General features: G+C 52.1%; 1 protein-coding gene across 1 annotated transcript; it reads left to right on the forward strand.

Moving 5' to 3' along the window:
* Nucleotides 1–4,567: 4,567 nt before the first annotated feature.
* Nucleotides 4,568–21,769, forward strand: NFAM1 (NFAT activating protein with ITAM motif 1). Its single transcript, XM_066590110.1, has 8 exons — nucleotides 4,568–4,633; nucleotides 7,150–7,440; nucleotides 7,716–7,855; nucleotides 7,938–8,036; nucleotides 8,309–8,386; nucleotides 8,563–8,619; nucleotides 9,160–9,201; nucleotides 21,057–21,769. Exons 1-8 carry the CDS (start codon nucleotides 4,579–4,581, stop codon nucleotides 21,108–21,110), a joined length of 816 nt encoding a protein of 271 aa, XP_066446207.1. The 5' UTR covers nucleotides 4,568–4,578; the 3' UTR covers nucleotides 21,111–21,769.
* Nucleotides 21,770–23,572: the final 1,803 nt, after the last annotated feature.

Consider the following 23,572-nt stretch of genomic DNA (forward strand, 5'->3'; position numbering starts at 1 on the left):
CCCAACAAAAAAAATTAATAAAATGTATATCTTTACCAAAAAATGTTATCACTAAAAACTAAAGTTCACCGCGCAAAAAACCAGCCACCATGTGGCCATGTCACAAAAATGATGGGGTTTGAAAAGTGGAGCTAAAAATCCCCAAACAATCATTGTGTCCTTTGGGGTTAAATACTGAAAATGTGAGTCCAGTATTGGTCTAGAGGTCCTGCGGTCACATCAGTATCAATCCTGCTCCCTTCTGCCACCTTGTGGTGGATTCCCAGCACATACAGCTAGAGTGCACTCATTCTGGAGGTTCACAGAGTGGCACCCCAGCACATACAGCGATGTCCGCCTCTCTCATGGTGGCCTCTCACCAGTTCCACCTTTCCCCGCTGCTCGGTGTTTGCCCAACACCCACAGGATCCATAATACGCTATAACAGGCTGACCGCCACTCTGCCCCCTCGGCACCCGAGGACACTGCAGCTTCTGCCCATGTTTGGAGGGGCGATTGGACAATAAGGAACCATTTGGAGAGCGGGGGGACCCAACAGGAGAGCGTAGGGGTAAAGGGGTGGGGAGTAAGTCTGAGGTAGGAAACGGAGCTGGCTCCATGGCTGATGGTGCTAGGAGGTCTGTGGGGGCATTGCTGGTACACCAATGGGGCATCTCACATGGAGCCAGAAGCTTGGGGCCACGGGGAGATGAACACAGCTATACATCAGCGTCTGTCATCAGATGCGGATCCGGGACAACCATGAAGATTGGTTGGGGACGGCCAGCTCTGCTCAAGAGCAGCCAGCAGAGAAATATGGGCACAGCTGGCTCTTTGTTGGTGGGCAAGCAAAGCAGGCATGCTGGTTGCAGAAAAACGGATGGACGGACAGGAGACCCTGGGCCAGCGTGTGGGGATCACCATACATGTTGATGTCCGTGTATTTATGGAGTCACAAGAAGAAAAAGAGTTACAGCAGCACTCCAAAAGTTCAGTCACACCGCTGGTGCAAGGCACTATGCAACAGCCCAGTTAGGGTCCCGACTCCCCGGGTCCACCGTTGGTCATCAATGCAGAAAAGGAGAAGAACCAGGCAGCATTCATTAAAAATCCTCTTCTTTATTAGAATAGCATGAGGAAGCAAGCAGCCTCGTATCGACCCTGTGCTCGGGTCTTTATCAAGCTTGATAAACCACAGGGTCGATACGCGGCTGCTTGCTTCCTCATGCTATTCTAATAAAGAGGATTTTTAATGAATGGTTCTTCTCCTTTTCTGTATTTATGGAGTCAGTTGGGGGTCACATGTGCGCTCCAGACACTTCCTTCCCCGGATCTGACCCGCGTCGGTGATGATTCAGGACGACAGACGACGCTGTGAAGGTGCTTTTACACCTAACGATTTATCATTCAAACAAGTGAACGATGTCCGTCACTGCCGGCAGATACATGGTATCGCCCGCTGCACCAGTGGGTGAGGATGACTGCGCCGTCGCCGCTTAAACCAATTAGCCAACAAGAGCAATGGTGTGATAGACTAGAAGAAGAAGTATAAGCGCTCAGCACCTCGTTCCATCCAACCGCGCTGCAGAGGCCGGCTGGGTCTTCTTGTTCAGAAGCAGAGCAGGGCTGCAGTCCGTCACCATTAGTCATCCAGAATGTCTTTCACAAAGGTAATGCACGGCTTGTGTGTGAGGAACCAAAGCCTTATTGTAGAGGTGGCAGACCATGATTCCACAGAGCGGACCCTGCCGTCTACAGCACACCTTGGTCACCTTGTGTCTGTGAAAACCTAGTGTAATTAAAATCAATTAACAGCACAGGTAACAGCTGAGCAGCCCGTGAGACATATGAGCTGCCATCTAAAATCCCCAAACATGTGGACCTGTGGGATCACCCAGAACGTAAGGAAGGAAAGGAAGATAAAATGTTCAAACGTGGCGACAGAAGGGCATTCTAAGGCCTCATGTGCAGCAGAAAAATACAATCGCGCAGAATCTGCTGCAGATTTCCGCTTATTAGACGACCGTATATCGGCTCAGTTTTCACACCAAGCCGATATACAGTGTCCTTGTCCGCAGGGGGGGATGGGAGGGCCAGGAACAGGAACTGAGCTCCCGCCCCGCCCCTTGCCACTATTTGCAAAGGGAGGGCCGGGATGGGGTGGAGCTAAGCGCCGGTACTTAGCTCCACCCCCGTCTCACCCCCTCCTATTGCAAATAGTGGAGAGGGGGCGGGAGCTCAGTTCCTGCTCCTGGTTCTTCCATCTTCCTCCCCCGCAGACAAGGACACCGTATATCGGCTCGGCGTGAAAACCGATATATGGTCGTCTGAAATAGCCCTTAAATGGTATTTTTTTTTCATGTGGATATCTGCACCTATTGCTAGCAATGTCATAGTAATGTGGCCGATCCGTGCGGAATCCGCGGTAAAATGGAGCACGCCACGTTTTTTCTCCCGCGCGTGAAAAACACAAATCTATTAAAATGCCATCCGCGGCTGCAAAATTCTATTTAATTGACCGCGGATGGCCAATGATTCCCTATGGGCAAAATTGAATGTGGATTCCGCAATTCAATTTTGCTAGTTGACATGAGGCCTTTAGGAATATAACTTGCCGGCGTTGCATTTCCTCCTTTACGCAGAAGTACAACATTTTTACGGAAAAGACTAACCGATGTAACAAAGGAGGTGATATCTAACCCTACTGATATACTAGCTAAAAACCCTTCACATAAATTATCAATCTCGGTATTATATAACAAATTTAGGGTGCATTCACATGAACGTATATCGGCTTCGTTTTCACGCCGAGCCGATATATGTCATGCTCATGTGCAGGGGGGGGGAGGATGGAAGAGCCAGGAGCAGGAACTGAGCTCCCGCCCCCTCTCTGCCTCCTCTCCGCCCCTCTGCACTATTTGCAATGAAAGGAGGCGGGGCAGGGGTTGGGCTAAGTTCCGAGAATTAGCCTTAGAGAGGGGTGGGTGACGGAGAACAGCTCTAATTTATTCAAAAAATGGGCCTGTGACCTACAGGACTCGGAACTTCCCGGAGGATGGATTAAGAGCTGGAACGTGAGAAAGGCGATATCAAACGAACGGTGGCGAGAAACATAATTTAAGATAATCCACGGAGCAATTTATGGTTTTGACAAACCACAGAATTGAAATGGCCCAACAAGGTTGCAGGCTTGCCCTAGATGTACTATGCCGAAATCTGATTTCCTACATGGCATTTGGCAATGCCCAAAGATTGGTAGTTACTGGTTTGGTATTCAAAAACTGGTGCAAGACATGGAGGGTCAGAGGCTGCAATTAACACCACAATCATTTATACTTCACCAATATCCAGACCAGATGAGAAAGGTTAATATGACCCATACCATACTGCTGACCAGCAAGAGGTGCCTGCTGAGCAACTGGCTGCTACCCAACCCCCGGGGACAGTTAAAACACCTCCTAAAACTGGAAAGAACTGAGACTGAGCGCTGCGTGGAATCTCAAGCCCCAAAACTGTTCGAAAAAATGAAGGGATTTCATGGAAAAGTTTCTTAGTCATAATGAAATTATGGAATGTATGTATCAGTTCACCAATACAACTTGGTACCATAGTCATGGCGATATGGATAGCTTAGGAATTCTGAAGGTAACGTGACAGGCCCTGGAGGGGAGGAGGTCGTAGGGGCCTATGATGCCAGATAGTTAGACCTAGATGGGTCTTAGGCTGCAGTCACACGAACGTATATCAGCTCGGTTTTCACGCCGAGCCGATATACGTCGTCCTCATCTGCGGGGGGGGGGGGGAGGATGGAAGAGCCAGGAGCAGGAACTGAGCTCCCACCCCCTCTCTGCCTCCTCTCTGCCCCTCTGCACTATTTGCAATGGGGAGAGGCGGAACAGGGGCGGGGCTAATTCGTGCAATTTAGCTCTGCCCCCGTCCCACCTCCTTTCATTGCAAGTAGTGCAGAGGGGCGGAGAGGAGGCAGAGAGGGGGCGGGAGCTCAGTTCCTGCTCCCAGCTCTTCCATCCTCCCCCCCACCCTGCACACGAGGACGACGTATATCGGCTCGGCGTGAAAACCGAGCCGATATACGTTCATGGGAATGTAGCCTTAACATCTGAACGTTAACTCCCACATGGCTGGCATAAATCTCCATGCTATTAACTGCCTGTGCCAGCCATGTGGGAGTTAACTTTCAGCCTTTAACTTTGTTTTTAATTGATTTTAATCACACTAGGTTTAAAAGGAAGTAATGTTGTCCCAGCTGACCAAGGTGTGCTGTAGACGGCAGGGTCCGCTCTGTGGAACGTGTGGTCTGACACGTCTACAATAAGGCTTTGGTTCCTCACATACAAGCCGTGCATTACCTTTATGAAAGACATTCTGGGTGATTTTCACGCTTGCCTTAAATGAAGGATCAGCGAACAGATCCTCATTCATCGTTGGCGCTGTTACACTGAACAATTAGCATTCGTTTTCACCCGTTGAAACAATTCTTTGAGGGCTAATTGTTCCGTGTAAAAGGGCCTGGAGGAGCGCAGGACGATTGTGACACTTCCTGACTGACGTCTCCTATAAAGGAGAAGTGATGAGCGGACGATGGAGGACGCGGCGCTCACACTCATCCTCCTACTGGGGCCTTGTCTGACACACGGTAATGTACACACGACTCAACACTACTACAGCTCACGGTGTAGCAGTGTCTGGTCTGTGTGTGTATACGGGGCACGGTGTAGCAGTGTCTGGTCTGTGTGTATACGGGGCACGGTGTAGCAGTGTCTGGTCTGTGTGTATACGGGGCACGGTGTAGCAGTGTCTGGTCTGTGTGTGTGTATACGGGGCACGGTGTAGCAGTGTCTGGTCTGTGTGTGTACGGGGCACGGTGTAGCAGTGTCTGGTCTGTGTGTATACGGGGCACGGTGTAGCGGTGTCTGGTCGGTGTGTGTATACGGGGCACGGTGTAGCGGTGTCTGGTCGGTGTGTGTATACGGGGCACGGTGTAGCAGTGTCTGGTCTGTGTGTGTGTATACGGGGCACGGTGTAGCAGTGTCTGGTCTGTGTGTGTGTATACGGGGCACGGTGTAGCAGTGTCTGGTCTGTGTGTGTGTATACGGGGCACGGTGTAGCAGTGTCTGGTCTGTGTGTGTATACGGGGCACGGGGTAGCGGTGTCTGGGCTGTGCGTGTATACGGGGCACGGGGTAGCGGTGTCTGGGCTGTGCGTGTATACGGGGCACGGGGTAGCGGTGTCTGGGCTGTGCGTGTATACGGGGCACGGGGTAGCGGTGTCTGGGCTGTGCGTGTATACGGGGCACGGGGTAGCGGTGTCTGGGCTGTGCGTGTATACGGGGCACGGGGTAGCGGTGTCTGGGCTGTGCGTGTATACGGGGCACGGGGTAGCGGTGTCTGGGCTGTGCGTGTATACGGGGCACGGGGTAGCGGTGTCTGGGCTGTGCGTGTATACGGGGCACGGGGTAGCGGTGTCTGGGCTGTGCGTGTATACGGGGCACGGGGTAGCGGTGTCTGGGCTGTGCGTGTATACGGGGCACGGGGTAGCGGTGTCTGGGCTGTGCGTGTATACGGGGCACGGGGTAGCGGTGTCTGGGCTGTGCGTGTATACGGGGCACGGGGTAGCGGTGTCTGGGCTGTGCGTGTATACGGGGCACGGGGTAGCGGTGTCTGGGCTGTGCGTGTATACGGGGTAGAGGTGTCTGGGCTGTGCGTGTATACGGGGCACGGGGTAGCGGTGTCTGGGCTGTGCGTGTATACGGGGCACGGGGTAGCGGTGTCTGGGCTGTGCGTGTATACGGGCACGGTGTAGCGGTGTCTGGTCTGTGTGTGTACGGGCACGGTGTAGCAGTGTCTGGTCTGTGTGTATATATGGTCACGGTCTGGCAGTGTCTGGTCTGTGTGTGTATACGGGGCACGGTGTAGCAGTGTCTGGTCTGTGTGTATATATGGTCACGGTCTGGCAGTGTCTGGTCTGTGTGTGTATACGGGCGCAGTGTAGCAGTGTCTGGTCTGTGTGTATATATGGTCACGGTCTGGCAGTGTCTGGTCTGTGTGTGTATACGGGCGCAGTGTAGCAGTGTCTGGTCTGTGTGTATACAGGTAATAGCGTAACAGTGTCTGGTCTGTGTGTATACAGGTCACAGTGTCTGGCAGTGTCTGGTCTGTGTGTGTATACGGGGCACGGTGTAGCAGTGTCTGGTCTGTGTGTATACAGGTCACAGTGTCTGGCAGTGTCTGGTCTGTGTGTATACAGGTCACAGTGTCTGGCAGTGTCTGGTCTGTGTGTATACAGGTCACAGTGTCTGGCAGTGTCTGGTCTGTGTGTGTATACGGGGCACGGTGTAGCAGTGTCTGGTCTGTGTGTATATATGGTCACAGTCTGGCAGTGTCTGGTCTGTGTGTGTATACGGGGCACAGTGTAGCAGTGTCTGGTCTGTGTGTATACGGGTAATAGTGTAGCAGTGTCTGGTCTGTGTGTATACGGGGCACGGTGTAGCAGTGTCTGGTCTGTGGGTGTATACGGGGTACGGTGTAGCAGTGTCTGGTCTGTGCGTGTATACGGGCGCAGTGTAGCAGTGTCTGGTCTGTGTGTATACAGGTAATAGCGTAGCAGTGTCTGGTCTGTGTGTATACAGGTCACAGTGTCTGGCAGTGTCTGGTCTGTGTGTGTATACGGGGCACGGTGTAGCAGTGTCTGGTCTGTGTGTATACAGGTCACAGTGTCTAGCAGTGTCTGGTCTGTGTGTATACAGGTAATAGCGTAGCAGTGTCTGGCCTGTGTGTGTGTATACGGGGCACGGTGTAGCAGTGTCTGGTCTGTGTGTGTATACGGGGCACGGTGTAGCAGTGTCTGGTCTGTGTGTGTATATGGTCACAGTCTGGCAGTGTCTGGTCTGTGTGTATACAGGTCACAGTGTCTGGCAGTGTCTGGTCTGTGTGTATATACGGGGCACGGTGTAGCAGTGTCTGGTCTGTGTGTGTATACGGGGCACGGTGTAGCAGTGTCTGGTCTGTATGTGTATACGGGGCACGGTGTAGCAGTGTCTGGTCTGTGTGTATATATGGTCACAGTCTGGCAGTGTCTGGACCGTATATCATGCCTAAGTGACTGCATATATGAGCATCGGCTTTGGTAACCCATGTCACCTGTCTCTTTCAGCATGCACCGTACAGTCCATCACCCAGGTTCCTCCAGTTCTTGTTACTTTGACTGAAAATGAAGTGATTATTACGTGTTATGTTAGGTTCACCGGTGAAATCCCTATAAATTCCTCCTTTCTTTACCGCGCCGGAAACATTGTTCGAACCCGCAAGACAGTTAAGCCAAGTAGCACCAACGTTACAGTGACCCATCAGCTGAGAGTCACAGGGCCACCGGAGGTCTACTACTGCCATGTGACCTGTGCGGAGAGTAACATCAGGGGACACGGAACCTACATTTATGTAAGAGGTAAGAGGGGCGGTCTCATAGCTCCCTTCTGTATCACCCTGCAGGGGGCGGCGCCGGCTCATAGCTCTGTTCTGTATCACCCTGCAGGGGGCGGCGCCGGCTCATAGCTCCCTTCTGTTTCACCTTGCAGGATGAAGGGCCAGCTCATAGCTCCCTTCTGTATCATCCTGCAGGGGACAGGGCTGGCTCATGCTCTCTTCTGTATCACCCTAGAAGTGGCAGGGCCAGCTCATAGCTCTCTTCTGTCTAATGAGATTTCTATGGTCTACCTGTAGATTCTGGCTATGTGGCACCCTCCAGTGCTTCTTACAAGCTGTGCTGTGGGCTGATCACTCTGTGCATCCTCCTCCTGCTCCTCGCTGCGTCTGGGACATATCTGGTGCTACCATTCTTCTGGAAGAGAGAGGTCAAACCAGTAAGATGGACTCTGCACAGTACGTCTCTTACAGTACTCAGTTCAACTTCTGTATAATTTGTGAAATGCTTCCATATTGTAGGAAGACTCTCCTCCGCAGACCAGAGAACAGAGCTCAGCTGTCAACGAGTTGTCAAGATCCAGACCAGTGGTGGAGGATGCGGGCAGCTCCTTGTACACGGTGAGGAATTGCAGCAGCAATCGTTCAGGGCCAATGACAATGGATCCTTTGAACATTTGGGAGTATGGTGTTACACAAATCTCATTGAGGTCATTCAGTGCTTCCATCTTAATATCAGGAGGGGACGGGGGTCTAATGGGATGGACTTATTTAATACTTCCTCAATAGGGTATAATGTGGATAAGTGTCAGATTGATGTGCTACAAAGGTCATTATGTGATGGCCGCCTCCTCACTTCCGGGGTCCCATCATTGTTCCCTGTGTTCTTATAGAGTCTTGAGCCAAGGAGTGAAGAAATCTACGATGTTATGGAAGATGAGACCAAAACCAAGGAAACAGGAACTCCCAAGGTGAGGTCAAATCTTCAAACCACCCCCTCCAGGGGGATGATATAGAGGAGATGCTGGGGAAGAATGGTGAGGAGGAGGATGTTCTGCAGCAGCTGAGGTGCTGTGACATGATGAACGGAACACTTGAGTAATATGGCTGCATCTCTTCGTGTCATTCACTGAATTCTTCTCCACAGAAACACCGAAGGGAAATCCATGAAGTTGTCCCCAGGAGCCCAGTGAGGAAGCTCCAGGTATGAGGATGTGAGCGCAGTTCTGTTGTAGTCCTGGGTGTGCTCTTGCTTCTCCGGGAGCTGAGGGGTGTGGTAGTTGCAGGAGTAACGTCACTCAGCACCTGGTGCTGAGTAGCAGGGCTCCTACTTAAACAGTGCCAGCATTATCTCCTGTGCTGGTCAATCCTTCAGTTGCCTTTGGACAGCAACGGAGGAACACACCTTGGCTGAAGCTCTCCATGCTAGCTAAGTTCTTTTCTGTTTCATTTGGTTTTCTGTTTCGCCTGTCTTCTGTGCTAGGGCTCCTTGATAGGGACTTGTCAGTGGCCCAGGCACGCGTGCGGGCTCACACTTGTCAGAGCGATCGGTCCGCCGAGTAGGCAGGGCCCCCTCCCAGGTTAAGGGACTAAAGGGAGAGACTTGCCCATAGTTTTATGTTTTCTTTGCACAGTTGTACCTTTTTGTTTGTGTTTTTGAGGTTGCACGTCCGAAGGATACAACATCTGTCTCCCGGACCCTCGCTGCCATCTATATAAACATGCCCACATCTTTGTATTTCAGGCAAAGGTCTCTTTCTTCCAGGAGAAGCCGCAGATGAAGCCAGTGAGTAATCAGTAAAGTGTTGCACTGCATGCTAGTCCTCGGAATCTGCAGTATACACTATGCTGACAGAAGTATTGGGGCGCATAGAAGGGGATGAAATTGGATTTTAATCACACTTTTCAATACACCGCTGGGTCGCTTTTGTTCTCAAAGACTGCAGTCACCCTCCACGTCCGTTTACCACCAAAATTACCGTAGATGTGTGAAGGGATTTTCCCCCATTCCTGGAGGAGCTTCAGAATGTGATCCGGGGGATGTTGGACGTGTTGGGCACAGATACGGCATTCTAGTTCGTCCCGCTCAATGCGATTGAGATCCGGACTTTGGGCGGCCAATGCAGTCTACAAACTTTCAGCCCCCCCACACTGCGTGCCGTATGACATGGTGCTCCATCATGTTGGTTGAGACATGGAGCTATACCAGATTATTATGACAGGGAAGGTGATGCCACGTTGTCCGGGATGTCTCTGTGCCCATTGGTGGGGAGGATGGACTTCACTATAACCAACAGCCCCAGTCCATCCCACCACCAGACCCCGTTGTCAGCTACACACCTGGTGACATCCTTCTACCAGACCGCATTGTCAGCAACACACCTGGTGACATCCTTCCACCAGACCGCGTTGTCAGCTACCCACCTGGTAACATCCTTCCACCAGACTCCGCTGTCAGCTCTTCACCTGGTGACATGCCCCTAACAGACCCAGGTGTAAGCTCTACACCTGTCAACATCCCCACACCAGACCCCGTTGTCAACTCTACACCTGGTGCCATCCCACCACCAGACCCCATTGTCAGCTCTACACCTGGTGATATCCCACCAACAGATTCCGTTGTCTACTGTGCACCTGGTGAAATCCCCCACAAAACCCCATTATCAGCTCTACACCTGGTAACATCCCACCACACACCCCGTTGCCAGCTCTACACCTGGTGACATCCCACCACCAGACCCCATTACTAGCTCTAAACCTGCTGACATCCCACCAATAGACCCCGTTGTCAGCTCTACACCTGGTGACATCTCACCACTAGATTCCATTGTCTGCTCTACACTTGGTGACATCCCACCACTAGACCCCGTTCTCAGCTCTATACCTGGTTACATCCCCACACCAGACCCAGCTGTCACCTCTACACCGGCTGACATCCCACCACCAGACTACGTTGTCAGCTCTACACCTGGTGACATCCTCCCACCAGATCCCGTTGTCAGCTCTACACCTGGTAACATCCCACTACCAGACCCCATTGTCAGCTCTACACCTTGTGCCATCGCACCACCAGAACCAGTTGTCAGCTTTACACCTGGTGGCATCCCAGTACCAGACCCCGTTGTCAGCTCTACACCTGCTGACATCACAACACCAGACCCTGTTGTCAGCTCTTCACCTCTGACACCCCACTACCACACCCCTTTGTCAGCTCTACACCTGGTGGCATCCCACCACCAGACCTCGTCCTCAGCTCTACACCTAGTGACATTCCCCCACCAGACCCCATTGTCAGCTCTTCACCTGGTGACATCAGCACCACCAGGCCCTGTTGACCGCTCTACACCTGGTGACAACTCAGCACAAGACCCCGTTGTCAGCTCTACACCTGGTGACATCCCACCACCAGGCCCTGTTGACCGCTCTACACCTGGTGACAACTCACCACCAGACCCCATTGTCAGCTCTACACCTGGTGACAACTCACCACCAGACCCCATTATCAGCTCTATACCTGGTGACATTCCACCACCAGACCCCGTTGTCAGCTCTATACCTGCTGACATCCCACCACCAGACCCCGTTGTCAGCTCTACACCTGGTGACATTCTTCACCAGACCCTGTTGTCAGCTCTACACACCTGGTGACATCCTTCCACCAGACTCCGCTGTCAACTTTTCACCTGGTGACATGCCCCCAACAGACCCAGTTGTCAGCTCTACACCTGTCAACATCCCCACACCAGACCCCGTTGTCAACTCTACACCTGGTGCCATCCCACCACCAGTCCCAGTTATCAGCTTTACACCTGGTGACATTCCCCCACAAGACACCATTGTCACCTCTACACCTAGAAGAATAATGCAAACAGCACTACTCCATTATAGCTGTAAGGTGGGACAGTAGCTTAAGTGCCAGCCACAGAAGGAGCCTGGACCCCACGACTCCACAATAGCACTACGAGAAAGTAAATCCGCGGCAGCAGAAGGTGATGCAGTTTCAATCAAACGACTTTATTCCTCCACAGCATGGTGCTGTGGAGGAATAAAGTCGTTTGATTGAAACTGCATCACCTTCTGCTGCCGCGGATTTACTTTCTCGTCAGCTCTACACCTGGTGGCATCCCACCACCATACCCGGTTCTCAGCTCCACACCTGGTGACATCCCACCACCAGACCCCATTGTTAGCTCTACACCTGGTGATATCCACCAAACCACACCCCTTTGTCAGCTCTTCACCTGGTGACATTCCTCACCATACGCAGTTGTCAGCTCTCCACTAGCTGACATCCCACCACAAGACTAAATTGTCAGCTCTACACCTGGTGACATCCCGCCACCAGATCCGGTTGTCAGCTCTACAACTGGTGACATCCCACCACCAGACCCTGTTGTCAGCTCTACAACTGGTGACATCCCACCACCAGATCCGGTTGTCAGCTCTACAACTGGTGACATCCCACCACCAGATCCGGTTGTCAGCTCTACAACTGGTGACATCCCACCACCAGATCCGGTTGTCAGCTCTACAACTGGTGACATCCCACAACTAGACCTCGTTGTCAGCTCTACACCTGGTGATAATCCCGCCCCCCCCCCCAGACCTCGTTGTCAGCTATACCCCTGGTGAGACCCCCCACCAGACGCCGTTGTCGGCTCTACACCTGGTGGCATCCCACTACCAGACCGCGTTGTCAGCTACCCGCCTGGTGACATCCTTCCACCAGACTCCGCTGTCAGCTCTTCACCTGGTGACATGCCCCCAACAGACCCAGTTGTCAGCTCTACACTTGGTGACATTCCCCCACAAGACCCCATTGTAAGCTCTACACCTGCTGACATCCCACCCCAAGACCCCATTATCAGCTCTACACCTGGTGACATCCCACAACCAGACCCTGTTGTCAGCTCTACACCTGGTGACATCCCACCACAAGACCCCATTGTCAGCTCTACACCTGCTGACATCCCACCCTCAGACGTCATTATCAGCTCTTTACCTGGTGACATCCCACCACCAGAACCCACTGTCAGCTCTACACCTGGTGACAACTCAGCACCAGACACCTTTGTCAGCTCTACACCTGGTGAAATCCGTCCGCCAGACCCAGTTGTCAGCTCTACACCTGGTGACATCCTACAACCAGACCCCGTTGTCAGCTCTACACCTGGTGACATGCTACAACCAGACCCCGTTGTCAGCTCTACACCTGGTGACATCCCACAACCAGACCCCGTTGTCAGCTCTACACCTGGTGACATCCCACAACCAGACCCCGTTGTCAGCTCTACACCTGGTGACATCCCACAACCAGACCCCGTTGTCAGCTCTACACCTGGTGACATCCCACAACCAGACCCCGTTGTCAGCTCTACACCTGGTGACATCCTACTACCAGACCCCATTGTCAGCTCTACACCTTGTGCCATTCCACTGCCAGATCACGTTGTCAGCTCTACACCTCTGACATCCCCACCACCACCACACCCCTTTGTCAGCTCTACACCTGGTAACATTCCCCTACCAGACCCGGTTGTCAGCTCTTCACCTGGTGACATCCCACCACAAGACCCCATTGTCAGCTCTACACCTGCTGACATCCCACCCTCAGACGTCATTATCAGCTCTTTACCTGGTGACATCCCACCACCAGAACCCACTGTCAGCTCTACACCTGGTGACAACTCAGCACCAGACACCTTTGTCAGCTCTACACCTGGTGAAATCCCTCCGCCAGACCCAGTTGTCAGCTCTACACCTGGTGACATCCTACCACCAGATCCCGTTGTCAGCTCTACACCTGGTGACATCCTACCACCAGACCCCGTTGTCAGCTCTACACCTGGTGACATCCTACAACCAGACCCCGATGTCAGCTCTACACCTGGTGACATCCCACAACCAGACCCCGTTGTCAGCTCTACACCTGGTGACATCCCACAACCAGACCCCGTTGTCAGCTCTACACCTGGTGACATCCCACAACCAGACCCCGTTGTCAGCTCTACACCTGGTGACATCCCACAACCAGACCCCGTTGTCAGCTCTACACCTGGTGACATCCCACAACCAGACCCCGTTGTCAGCTCTACACCTGGTGACATCCTACTACCAGACCCCGTTGTCAGCTCTACACCTGGTGACAACTCCCCACCAGACCCCATTATCAGCTCTATACCTGGTGACATCCCCCCACCAGATCCCATTATTAGCTCTACACCTGGCGACTTCCGAGCACCAGACCCCATTGTCAGCTCTTCACCTGGTGACATGCCCCCAACAGACCCAGTTGTCAACTTTACACCTGGTGCCATCCCACCACCAGATTCCGTTGTCTGCTCTACACCTGGTGAAATCCCCCACAAAACCCCATTATCAGCTCTACACCTGGTGACTTCCCAGCACCAGACCCAGTTGTCAGCTCTACACCTGGTGACTTCCCAGCACCAGACCCAGTTGTCAGCTTTACGCCTGGTAACATCCCACCACACACCCCGTTGCCAGCTCTACACCCGGTGACATCCCCACACCAGACCCTGTTGTCAGCTCTACACCTGGTGACATCCCACCACCAGATTCCGTTGTCAGCTCTACACCTGGTAACATCCCACCACAGACCCCGTTGTCAGCTCAACACCTGGTGACATCCTACTACCAGACCCCATTGTCAGCTCTACACCTTGTGCCATTCCACCGCCAGATCACGTTGTCAGCTTTACACCTGGTGACATCCCCACACCACACCCTGTTGTCAGCTCTACACCTGGTGACAACTCAGCACTAGACCCTGTTGTCAGTTCTTCACCTGGTGACATCCCACCGCCAGGCCCAGTTGTCAGCTCTACACCTGGTGACATCCCACTGCCAGCCCCGGTTGTCAGCTCTACACCTGGTGACATCCCACTGCCAGCCCCGGTTGTCAGCTCTACACCTAGTGACATCCCACTGCCAGCCCCTGTTGTCAGCTCTACAGCTGATGACATCCCACCGCCAGCCCTGGTTGTCAGCTCTACAGCTGATGACATCCCACCGCCAGCCCTGGTTGTCAGCTCTACACCTGGTGACATCCCACCACCAGGCTCCGTTGTCAGCTCTACACCTGGTGACATCTCACCACCAGGCCCCGTTGTCAGCTCTACACTTGGTGACATGCCCCTACCAGACGCAGTTGTCAGCTCTACACCTGCAGACATCCCCCACCAGACCCTGTTGTCAGCTACACACCTGGTGACATTCTTCCACCAGACTTTGTTGTCAGCTCTACGCTTGGTGACATGCCCACACCAGACCCAGTTGTCACCTCTACACCGGCCGACATCCCACCACCTGACCCCGTTGTCAGCTCTACACCTGGTGACATCCCACTACCCGACCCCGTTGTCAGCTCTACACCTTGTCCCATCCCACCACCAGAACCAGTTGTCAGCTGTACACCTGCTGACATCGCAACACCAGACCCCGTTGTCAGCTCTTCACCTCTGACATCCCACTACCACACCCCTTTGTCAACTCTACACCTGGTGACCTTCCCCGACCAGACCCGGTTATCGACTCTTCACCTGGTGACATCAGCACTACCAGGCCCCGTTATCAACTCTTCACCTGGTGGCATCAGCACTACCAGGCCCCGTTGTCAGCTCTACACCTGGTGACATCAGCACTACCAGGCCCCGTTGTCAGCTCTACACCTGCTGACATCCCACCATCTGCCCCCTTTGTCAGCTCTACACCTGGTGACATTCCTCACCAGACCCAGTTGTCAGCTCTACACCTGGTGATATCCCCCCCCCCCGCCCCCCAGACCTCATTGTCAGCTATACCCCTGGTGATATCCCCCACTAGACCCCGTTGTAAGCTCTACACCTGCAGACATCCCCCACCAGACCCTGTTGTCAGCTACACACCTGGTGAAATCCTTCCACCAGACTTTGTTGTCAGCTCTTCACCTGGTGACATCAGCACTACCAGGCTCAGTTGTCAGCTTTACACCTGCTGACATCCCACCACCAGACTTCACTGTCAGCTCTACACCTGCTGACATCCTACCACCAGACCCCATTATCAGCTCTTCACCTGGTGACATTCCTCACCAGACCCAGTTGTCAGCTCTAAACCTGGTAACAGCCCACCACTAGACCCCGTTGTCAGCTCTACACCTGGTGACACCACCCACCAGACCCCGTTATCAGCTCTTCGCCTGGTGGCATTCCACCACCAGACCGCGTTGTCAGCTACATCCCTGGTGACATCCTTCCACCAGACTTCACGGTCAGCTCTTCACCTGGTGATATCCTCCCACCAGACCCCATTATCAGCTCTTCACCTGGTGACCTCTCACCATTAGACCCCATTGTCAGCTCTACACCTGGTGACCTCTCACCATTAGACCCCATTGTCAGCTCTACACCTGGTGACATCCCACCACCAGACCCCGTTGTCAGCTCCACACCTGGTGACATCCCACCACCAGACCCCGTTGTCAGCTCTACACCTGGTGACATCCCACCGCCAGACCCAGTTGTCAGCTCTACACCTGGTGACATCCCACCGCCAGACCCTATTATCAGCTATACACCTGGTGACATCCTCCCACCAGATCCCGTTGTCAGCTCTAAACCTGGTGACACCCCACCACCAGACCCCGTTGTCAGTTCAACACATGGTTACCCTCCCCCCACACACACACACACACACACACACACACACACACACACACACACACACACACACACACACACACACCAGACCCCGTTGTCAGCTCTACACATGGTTACCCTTTCCCACCACCACCAGACTCTGTTGTCAGTATTTTTTTTTTTTTTACGATAATCTTTTTTGAGTTTTCAATTCTACTTACAAAGGCACAGCAGCATGGAAAGATTTCCAGTTCTCGTACAAGAATGTAGCTATGAGCCTTGTATCTTCTGAAAAGGGGTGTATAACAAAATATTAGCAATCAATTGTTATTTTAGTTCACCGCTTTTAATGCTATTTTCAGGGAGAACATTACACAATAAATAACAATGGCCTGGCCGGGGCCAAATAGTATTTCAAGAGGGACAGAGGGAAGGGTGGGGTGGGGGAGTATTCCCTCTCCCTCAGGACTGCTGCCCCCAGGGGCATGGGCATTAGGAAATCGTATTTATGTTAATAGGCTCATCCCCGTCGTAGGAAGAGCATAATTTATCCATGGAGTCCATATACCAAGAAATGTATCATTTTTACCTTCTGCTATCGAGGTTAGCCTTTCATTTATCAGATACCAGTTCATGCGGCGTTTAACTTCAGAAAAGTCCAGAGAAGCTTTACACCAGGAGGAAGAGGAGGAAAGAGATCAATTTTCTAGAATTTGGGGATATATCCTTGATCTTTTTGTTCAACAGAGCCTCCCATGGATTTTTGTGCAGGTTATGGTACGTTACTGAGTAAATTAGGGTGTATGTCCTGATCCAAAGCCTTTTGACTCTAGGGCAAGACCACCATATATGGAGCATGTCTCCAGGGGAAGAACAACCTCTAAAACAATCTTTAGGATAGCCAGGGACCGCATGTGCGATTCGAGGGGGGGACCGAATACCAACATAGAGGGATTTTATATGAAGTTTCCAACATTAATATGTTACGGCCCCCTTGATTGGTATAACTCCAAGTCTGAGACCACTCCTCCTCACTTAGAACGTCCCCCAAGTCCCGCTCCCACTTGGTTAAATGTGATGATTGTGTGCGGTATGTAGTGTGAACAAGGTTGGAGTATATTTGAGAGATGAGACCTTTTGCCTGCGGGTGTTTAAGGCAGAAGGATTCTAAGGGGGTAAGGGTGTGCAGAGAGTCGGTCCTTATTGAAAAATACAGACTGTTTTTTAACTGTAAATAGCGGAATATTTTCGAGGAGGGCTTGTCCTTGTTTATCTGTAGGATAGGGAACGTAGTCGCACCTTCCTGAGAGAGTAAATGGTGAACCTTAGTGATGCCTCTGTGTCCAGTTTATAAAAGCTAAAGGGGAGTCATGACCTGGTGGAAATAGTGGATTACGTAAGAGTGGCAGCAGGGGTAGATGAGGGGAGGGCAGGGTCCCAGAGTATTTTATGGAGTCCCAAACTCTAAGAGAATGTTTTATAATTGTGGGCCTATGAGTCGGGCGAATCCATAATAGTAAATCTACTGTGAGCGGGTGGCCACCTGGGCTGCCTGGTAGTATTTTGTAAGCTGTGGGGTTCCCAAACCTCCTTGTCGCCTGTGTCTGTACAAAGTGGAACGTGATGCTCTGGGAATAGAGTTATCCCAGATAAAGCGGAGGGTCATCTGTTGAAGTGTTTTCAAAAAATGCCCAGGAACCTGAACCGGAAGAGCTCTAAAAAAACAGAGAAGTTTAGGAAGGAGCGACATCTTCAAGGAGTTCACTCTCCCCATCCACGATATGTGGTAACGGTCCCAGCTTTCCAACAGTAGACGAAATTTACGGAGGAGTGGTATATAGTTTTGTGTGTATAACGTATCGTAGGAATTAGTCAGGCTCACCCCCAGATTATTACGGATTTTTATAGCTAGTGGTTCTAAGGCTAAAATGAAGAGGAGTGGAGAGAGTGGGCAGCCCGGCCTTGTGCCCCGCCGGGCTGTAGAGTTATCAGAGCAGAAGCCCTTGTAAAGGACACAAGCTTTAGGAGAGTTATATAAAATCCGCAACCAAGTTAGAAACTCGGCAGGGAACTTCCAATGCTCCAACACCGAGAACAGGTCTGACCAACTCAAGGTATCAAAGGCTTTATAGACGTCCAGGGAGAGCAGCATTGCAGGGATGGTCTGACAGATATGTGTGAGGTGTGTAATCCGCATATCTGGAGCTTGGCGGCCGGGGATAAAACCCACTTGGTCCTTTCCAATTATAGATGGTAAAGCCGTATTTCATCGCGGGGCTAGCTTTATATCGATATTGATTAGAGAGATCGGCCGGTAACTTTGTTTGTCCAGCGGATTTTTCTCTGGCTTGGGGATCATAGAAATGGCTGCTGTAAGTGATGCTTGTCCAACGTGTTGACCGTCCCGCATCGCGTTAAAATAATTAGCAAGATGGGTATGAAGTAATGGGGAGAGCTTTTTATAATAAGTAGCGGAGAAGCCGTCCGGCCCGGCGTTTATTCCCTTTCAGTGTTTTATCGCGTCTGTAACCTCATCTGGGGTAATTTTTGCAGCCAGTTGTTCCAGGAATGCCCCTGGGAGTGTGGGGAGTGCGGGGAGTGCGGGGAGCGTGGGGAGCGCAGTGTCTCGGAGGTATGCGCCCCGTAAATCTGTTGGCGTGTTTCGTGGTTGGGAATACAATTTGGCCAAGAACTGTCTGAATTCGGCTTTTATAGTCAATGGATTTGCTGTGACTGTGCCATGCTGTGTGCGGAGCCTAAAGAAGGGGCTCCCTACAGGGTGGGCACGGAGTCTGCGAGCTAGTGGTATTGTCGGTTTATTTAGTATGTAATATCGCTGGCAATATTAAAGTAAAGCTGTGGCTTTACTGTTGAAATGTAATATTAGCCACTAGGTGGCAGCAGAGTCTATTACAAATAAGGAATTGAAGGGTAATGTAATTCCAGGGAAGCAGCCCTGTTATATAATCAACAGAATGGAGACCCTGCGTTGTTTAATTCAAGGTAGAGTAGATGGGTCTGCTTGTGCTTGGAGAGAAGAGCTGTAAATGGAGTCCTTTTGCTCTTCAGCTGTATGTCACCCTCTACTCTCGCTGTTCTGCACTGCAGCTGCGGGGGGAAGCCCGCTTAATAGTGTTCCTACTTAAGATGGCGGGTGCCTCGTGTGCAGGGGGCTTCTTTACCCTGGTCAGCGGCCCCACAGTAGTACTCCCAGGGCGTTAGTGTCACTGACTCTGGCGGGGAAGGGGCGATGTAGTACCTATGCGGTCCCCGGTGTCCCTAAGGAGGCGTCTGATGGCAGGGAGCAGCGTGGGGGAGCCTCCTCCTCGGCACAGCCTATGTAATCAGCGGCGAAGCGAGCGGGAGACTCGGGTGTAGCGGAGGCCTCCGGAAACGCTGGGGAACCCCCCACCCCGATGGAAAGGAGCAGCGCTCACCGCAAGATGGTATGTGGGAGGAGGGCTTGTGGACCATCCAGCGCGGCTCTCAGTGTCTGCTGAGCGCACGCAGTAGCGGAGAACAGTGTGTGGGGGCCCCTCTGTCGGTGTCAGCGGTGCAACAAACCGGAGCCCCCGACGGGGCAGAGGCCTGCGGTGTCGCAGGGAATTCTTCCCCACTCCGGCGGGAAGGAGGAGGAGCGGCGCCCGCTGCAGGCCAACACGTGAGAGGACCCTGGATCCTCCGGCAAGCAAGGTAGGGCCACAGTCCCAGACCAAAGGCTCCAGGTAAGCAATGGGCCCGACCAAGCCGCAGGCTGAAGCCACTGGGTGGCAGGAAATACAGCGCCGCAGATGCTCACCGGGCTGGAGGAGGACCACAACGATCTGCAGTGGGGTCTCCTAGGCCAGCAAAAGCATACAGAAATCCGGTTTTTAGTATAAACCGCAGAATCGATGGAGCTCTGCGCCCACTCTCTTTGGCTGCTAAGCCACACTTCCCCCCCCCCCCCCCCCCGCCCCCCCACCCCAGTTGTCAGCTCTACACCTGGTGACATCCCCCCACCAGACCCCGTTGTCAGCTCTACACCTGGTGACATCCCCCCACCAGACCCCGATGTCAGCTCTACACGTGGTGACATCCCCCCACCAGACCCCGATGTCAGCTCTACACGTGGTGACATCCCCCCACCAGACCCCGTTGTCAGCTCTACACCTGGTGACATCTCACCACCAGACCCCGTTGTCAGCTCTACACCTGGTGACATCTCACCACCAGACCCCGTTGTCAGCTCTACACCTGGTGACATCCCACCACCAGACCCCCGTTGTCGGCTCTACACCTGGTGACATCTCACCACCAGACCCCGTTGTCAGCTCTACACCTGGTGACACCCCACCGCCAGACCCAGTTGTCAGCTCTACACCTGGTGACATCCCACCGCCAGACCCAGTTGTCAGCTCTACACCTGGTGACACCCCACCGCCAGACCCCGTTGTCAGCTCTACACCTGGTGACATCCTACCACCAGACCCCATTGTCAGCTCTACACCTGGTGACATCTCCCCACCAGACCCCGTTGTCAGCTCTACACCTGGTGACACCCCACCGCCAGACCCAGTTGTCAGCTCTACACCTGGTGACACCCCACCGCCAGACCCAGTTGTCAGCTCTACACCTGGTGACACCCCACCGCCAGACCCCGTTGTCAGCTCTACACCTGGTGGCAACTGATGGTTTCTGTACTGGGATTACCTTTATACCTAATGCTAACACTTCACCTGACCACGCCGGACTGCTTGGGGGGGCCAATACTTCTGTCATCATAGCGTAGACTAGTCATCGTCAGTATATGCACTATCTGTATACTAGCTCTGCTGCACTGTAGACTTGTCTTCACACGAACCATCCATTAAAAACAACTACAACTCCCAGCATAATAGCCTGCTGCATCATGCCCCTCCAACTACTGACCAATGGTGAACAGAAGGGGCGTGGCCAAGCGTTCTGCATGTTCGTGTTGTGGTCTGTCTTACAATTAGCAATCATTTCCTTTCTCCTTCAGAAACCGAAAGAAAACATCTCTGAAAACACCGTCTATGAGAACGTCAGGCGCTGAGACCAGAGGAGCGGTGCTATCGGCACACAAGGGGTTATTCCACCTTAACATGGCCAGTGCAATGCAGTTATCAACGGTGATGCTTGCTGTCAGTGAATGGCAACTTTTCTATTATATTTACAGAGGAGGGCAGATGACAATAACAAAAAGGTGGGATGCGCCTCTGCAAAATTTATTGCTTGGCTTCTTGACTTTATACCGCGTACCTCGCAGGACGGGCACAGTGACCCAATGCTGCCCTAAGACTTTATGCCAATCACAGTGCCCCCATGACAGCCCTCCAGTTGCAGAGCCCAAGCCGAGCTTCTATGTCTGATGTGTGACATCAGCGCATCACATGCAGCAGTTGCATCCAGCTCCTGGTGCCCGGTCTGGAGTGAAGACACAAGGCACCATGTAATACCACACATGTACACTAGATGGTGCTGCTTCCCAGATGGAGAAATATGCAGCCGCCCACTAGGATGAGTAAGCGGGCGGCTGCACATTACTCATGTAGCTTCATGATATGGAGAATGGAAGACTGTGAAGAGGACCCGGCTTCAGAAGAAAAGTGAAGACTTCTATCAAGGCTTACTGTTGTTTGTAAGACATCTTGGGGATATTTTAGTTAATCTTCCATGTTATCTTCTATACATTAAAAAAAAACTATTCTGAAATCCTGCAGTTTTCACATTGACCACTAGTCCTAATATCTGGCACTTCCTGTTCTGTAGAGAAAACTTCTCATTCATTGTCTCATTATCATCACAGACAGGATTAAGGCCCATTTACACGAAACGAAGTTCGCTCAAAAATCGCTAAAACGACAGTTTGAGTGACAGTTTTGAGCGATCATCTTTGCAGAATTTCTAAGTAGCTAATTAGCTACTAAAGAGTTAATGCAGGCGGAGCAGGATACTGCCGAGATAGCTCAGAGAACAAAGCAGCTGTTTTGTATATGTTCTCCTACCTTTCAGCTGGTGTCCTGCTGAGAACTGCCAGCGGGATACCAGCTGAAAGAATGCTATCAGCGCCGCCTGCTGATAAGAGTCATTGGTGATTTCTAGCTGGCTAGAAATGAGCGATGAACGACTAGTGCTTGATGGTCGCGTGTTTAAAGGCAACGATTATCGCTCAAAAGACGGCTTTGAGCGAATTTCAAGTGAAAATCGTTGTGTCTAAATGAGCCTTTACACGGAGAGGAGACACCTATATGTAGGTAAGGCCTCCTGCACACAGGCGGATATTTGCTGCAGAATCTGCAGTCTGCGTCTGCACAGCGAAACCGCAGCAAATACCGCCTATTACTTCTTATGGAGATCCACAGCTCCCTACACACCTAAACATTGCGGACAGTGCGCATGTGCGACCGCGAGCTGCCAGGTCCATCTGCAGTACAGAACAGAAGGCGACAGAGCACGCTGCGCGGACGTCACTGCATGCAGAATCCAACTCTGCCGTGTGCAGGAGGCCTAACATGGGATCCACCATTCACAATAGGTCACAGCTCACCTCCTCCCTGCACACTGACTTCTAAGCCTAATAATAGTCTGACACTTTCTGTTCTGCAGGGTAAAACCGCTCATCTCATTATCATCACAGACAGGATTACACAGAGAGGTGACACTTATATATAGATAACACAGGACCCACCATTCATAATGGTCACAACTCACCTCCTCCCCTCCCTGCACAGACAGGATTACACTGAGAGGAGACACCTATATATAGATAACACAGGACCCACCATTCACAATAGTCACAGCTCACCTCCTCCTCTACCTGTATAGACAGGATTACACAGAGAGGTGACACCTATATATAGATAACACAGGACCCACCATTCATAATGGTCACAACTCACCTCCTCCCCTCCCTGCACAGACAGGATTACACTGAGAGGAGACACCTATACATAGGTAACACAGGAGCCACCATTCACAATAGTCACAGCTCCCCTCCTCCCCTGCCTGCACAGACAGGATTACACTGAGAGGAGACACCTATATATAGATAACACAGGAGCCACCATTCATAATAGTCACAGCTTACCTCCTCCCCTACCTGCACAGACAGAATTACACTAAGAGGAGACACCTATATATAGATAACACAGGAGCCACCATTCACAATGGTCACAGCTCACCTCCTCCCCTCCCTGTACAGACAGGAGTACACTGAGAGGAGACACCTATATATAGATAACACAGGACCCACCATTCACAATAGTCACAGCTCACCTCCTCCCCTCCCTGCACAGACAGGATTACACTGAGAGGAGACACCTATATATAGATAACACAGGAGCCACCGTTCACAATAGTCACAGCTCACCTCCTCCCCTCCCTGCACAGACAGGATTACACTGAGAGGAGACACCTATATATAGATAACACAGGAGTCACCGTTCACAATAGTCACAGCTCCCCTCCCTGTACAGACAGGATTACACTGAGATGCAACAGAAATCTGGACCCATC

Source organism: Eleutherodactylus coqui, chromosome 2 (assembly GCF_035609145.1).
Source record: "Eleutherodactylus coqui strain aEleCoq1 chromosome 2, aEleCoq1.hap1, whole genome shotgun sequence".
NCBI lineage: Eukaryota > Metazoa > Chordata > Amphibia > Anura > Eleutherodactylidae > Eleutherodactylus > Eleutherodactylus coqui.

Excerpts from the sequence above, each read along its gene's own strand:
- NFAM1 (XM_066590110.1), top strand. The coding sequence starts at position 4,579 with ATGGAGGACGCGGCGCTCACACTCATCCTCCTACTGGGGCCTTGTCTG. Across the intron at positions 7,441-7,715 it reads AACCTACATTTATGTAAGAG|ATTCTGGCTATGTGGCACCC; the intron begins GTAAGAGGGGCG and ends GTCTACCTGTAG. Across the intron at positions 7,856-7,937 it reads GGAAGAGAGAGGTCAAACCA|GAAGACTCTCCTCCGCAGAC; the intron begins GTAAGATGGACT and ends TCCATATTGTAG.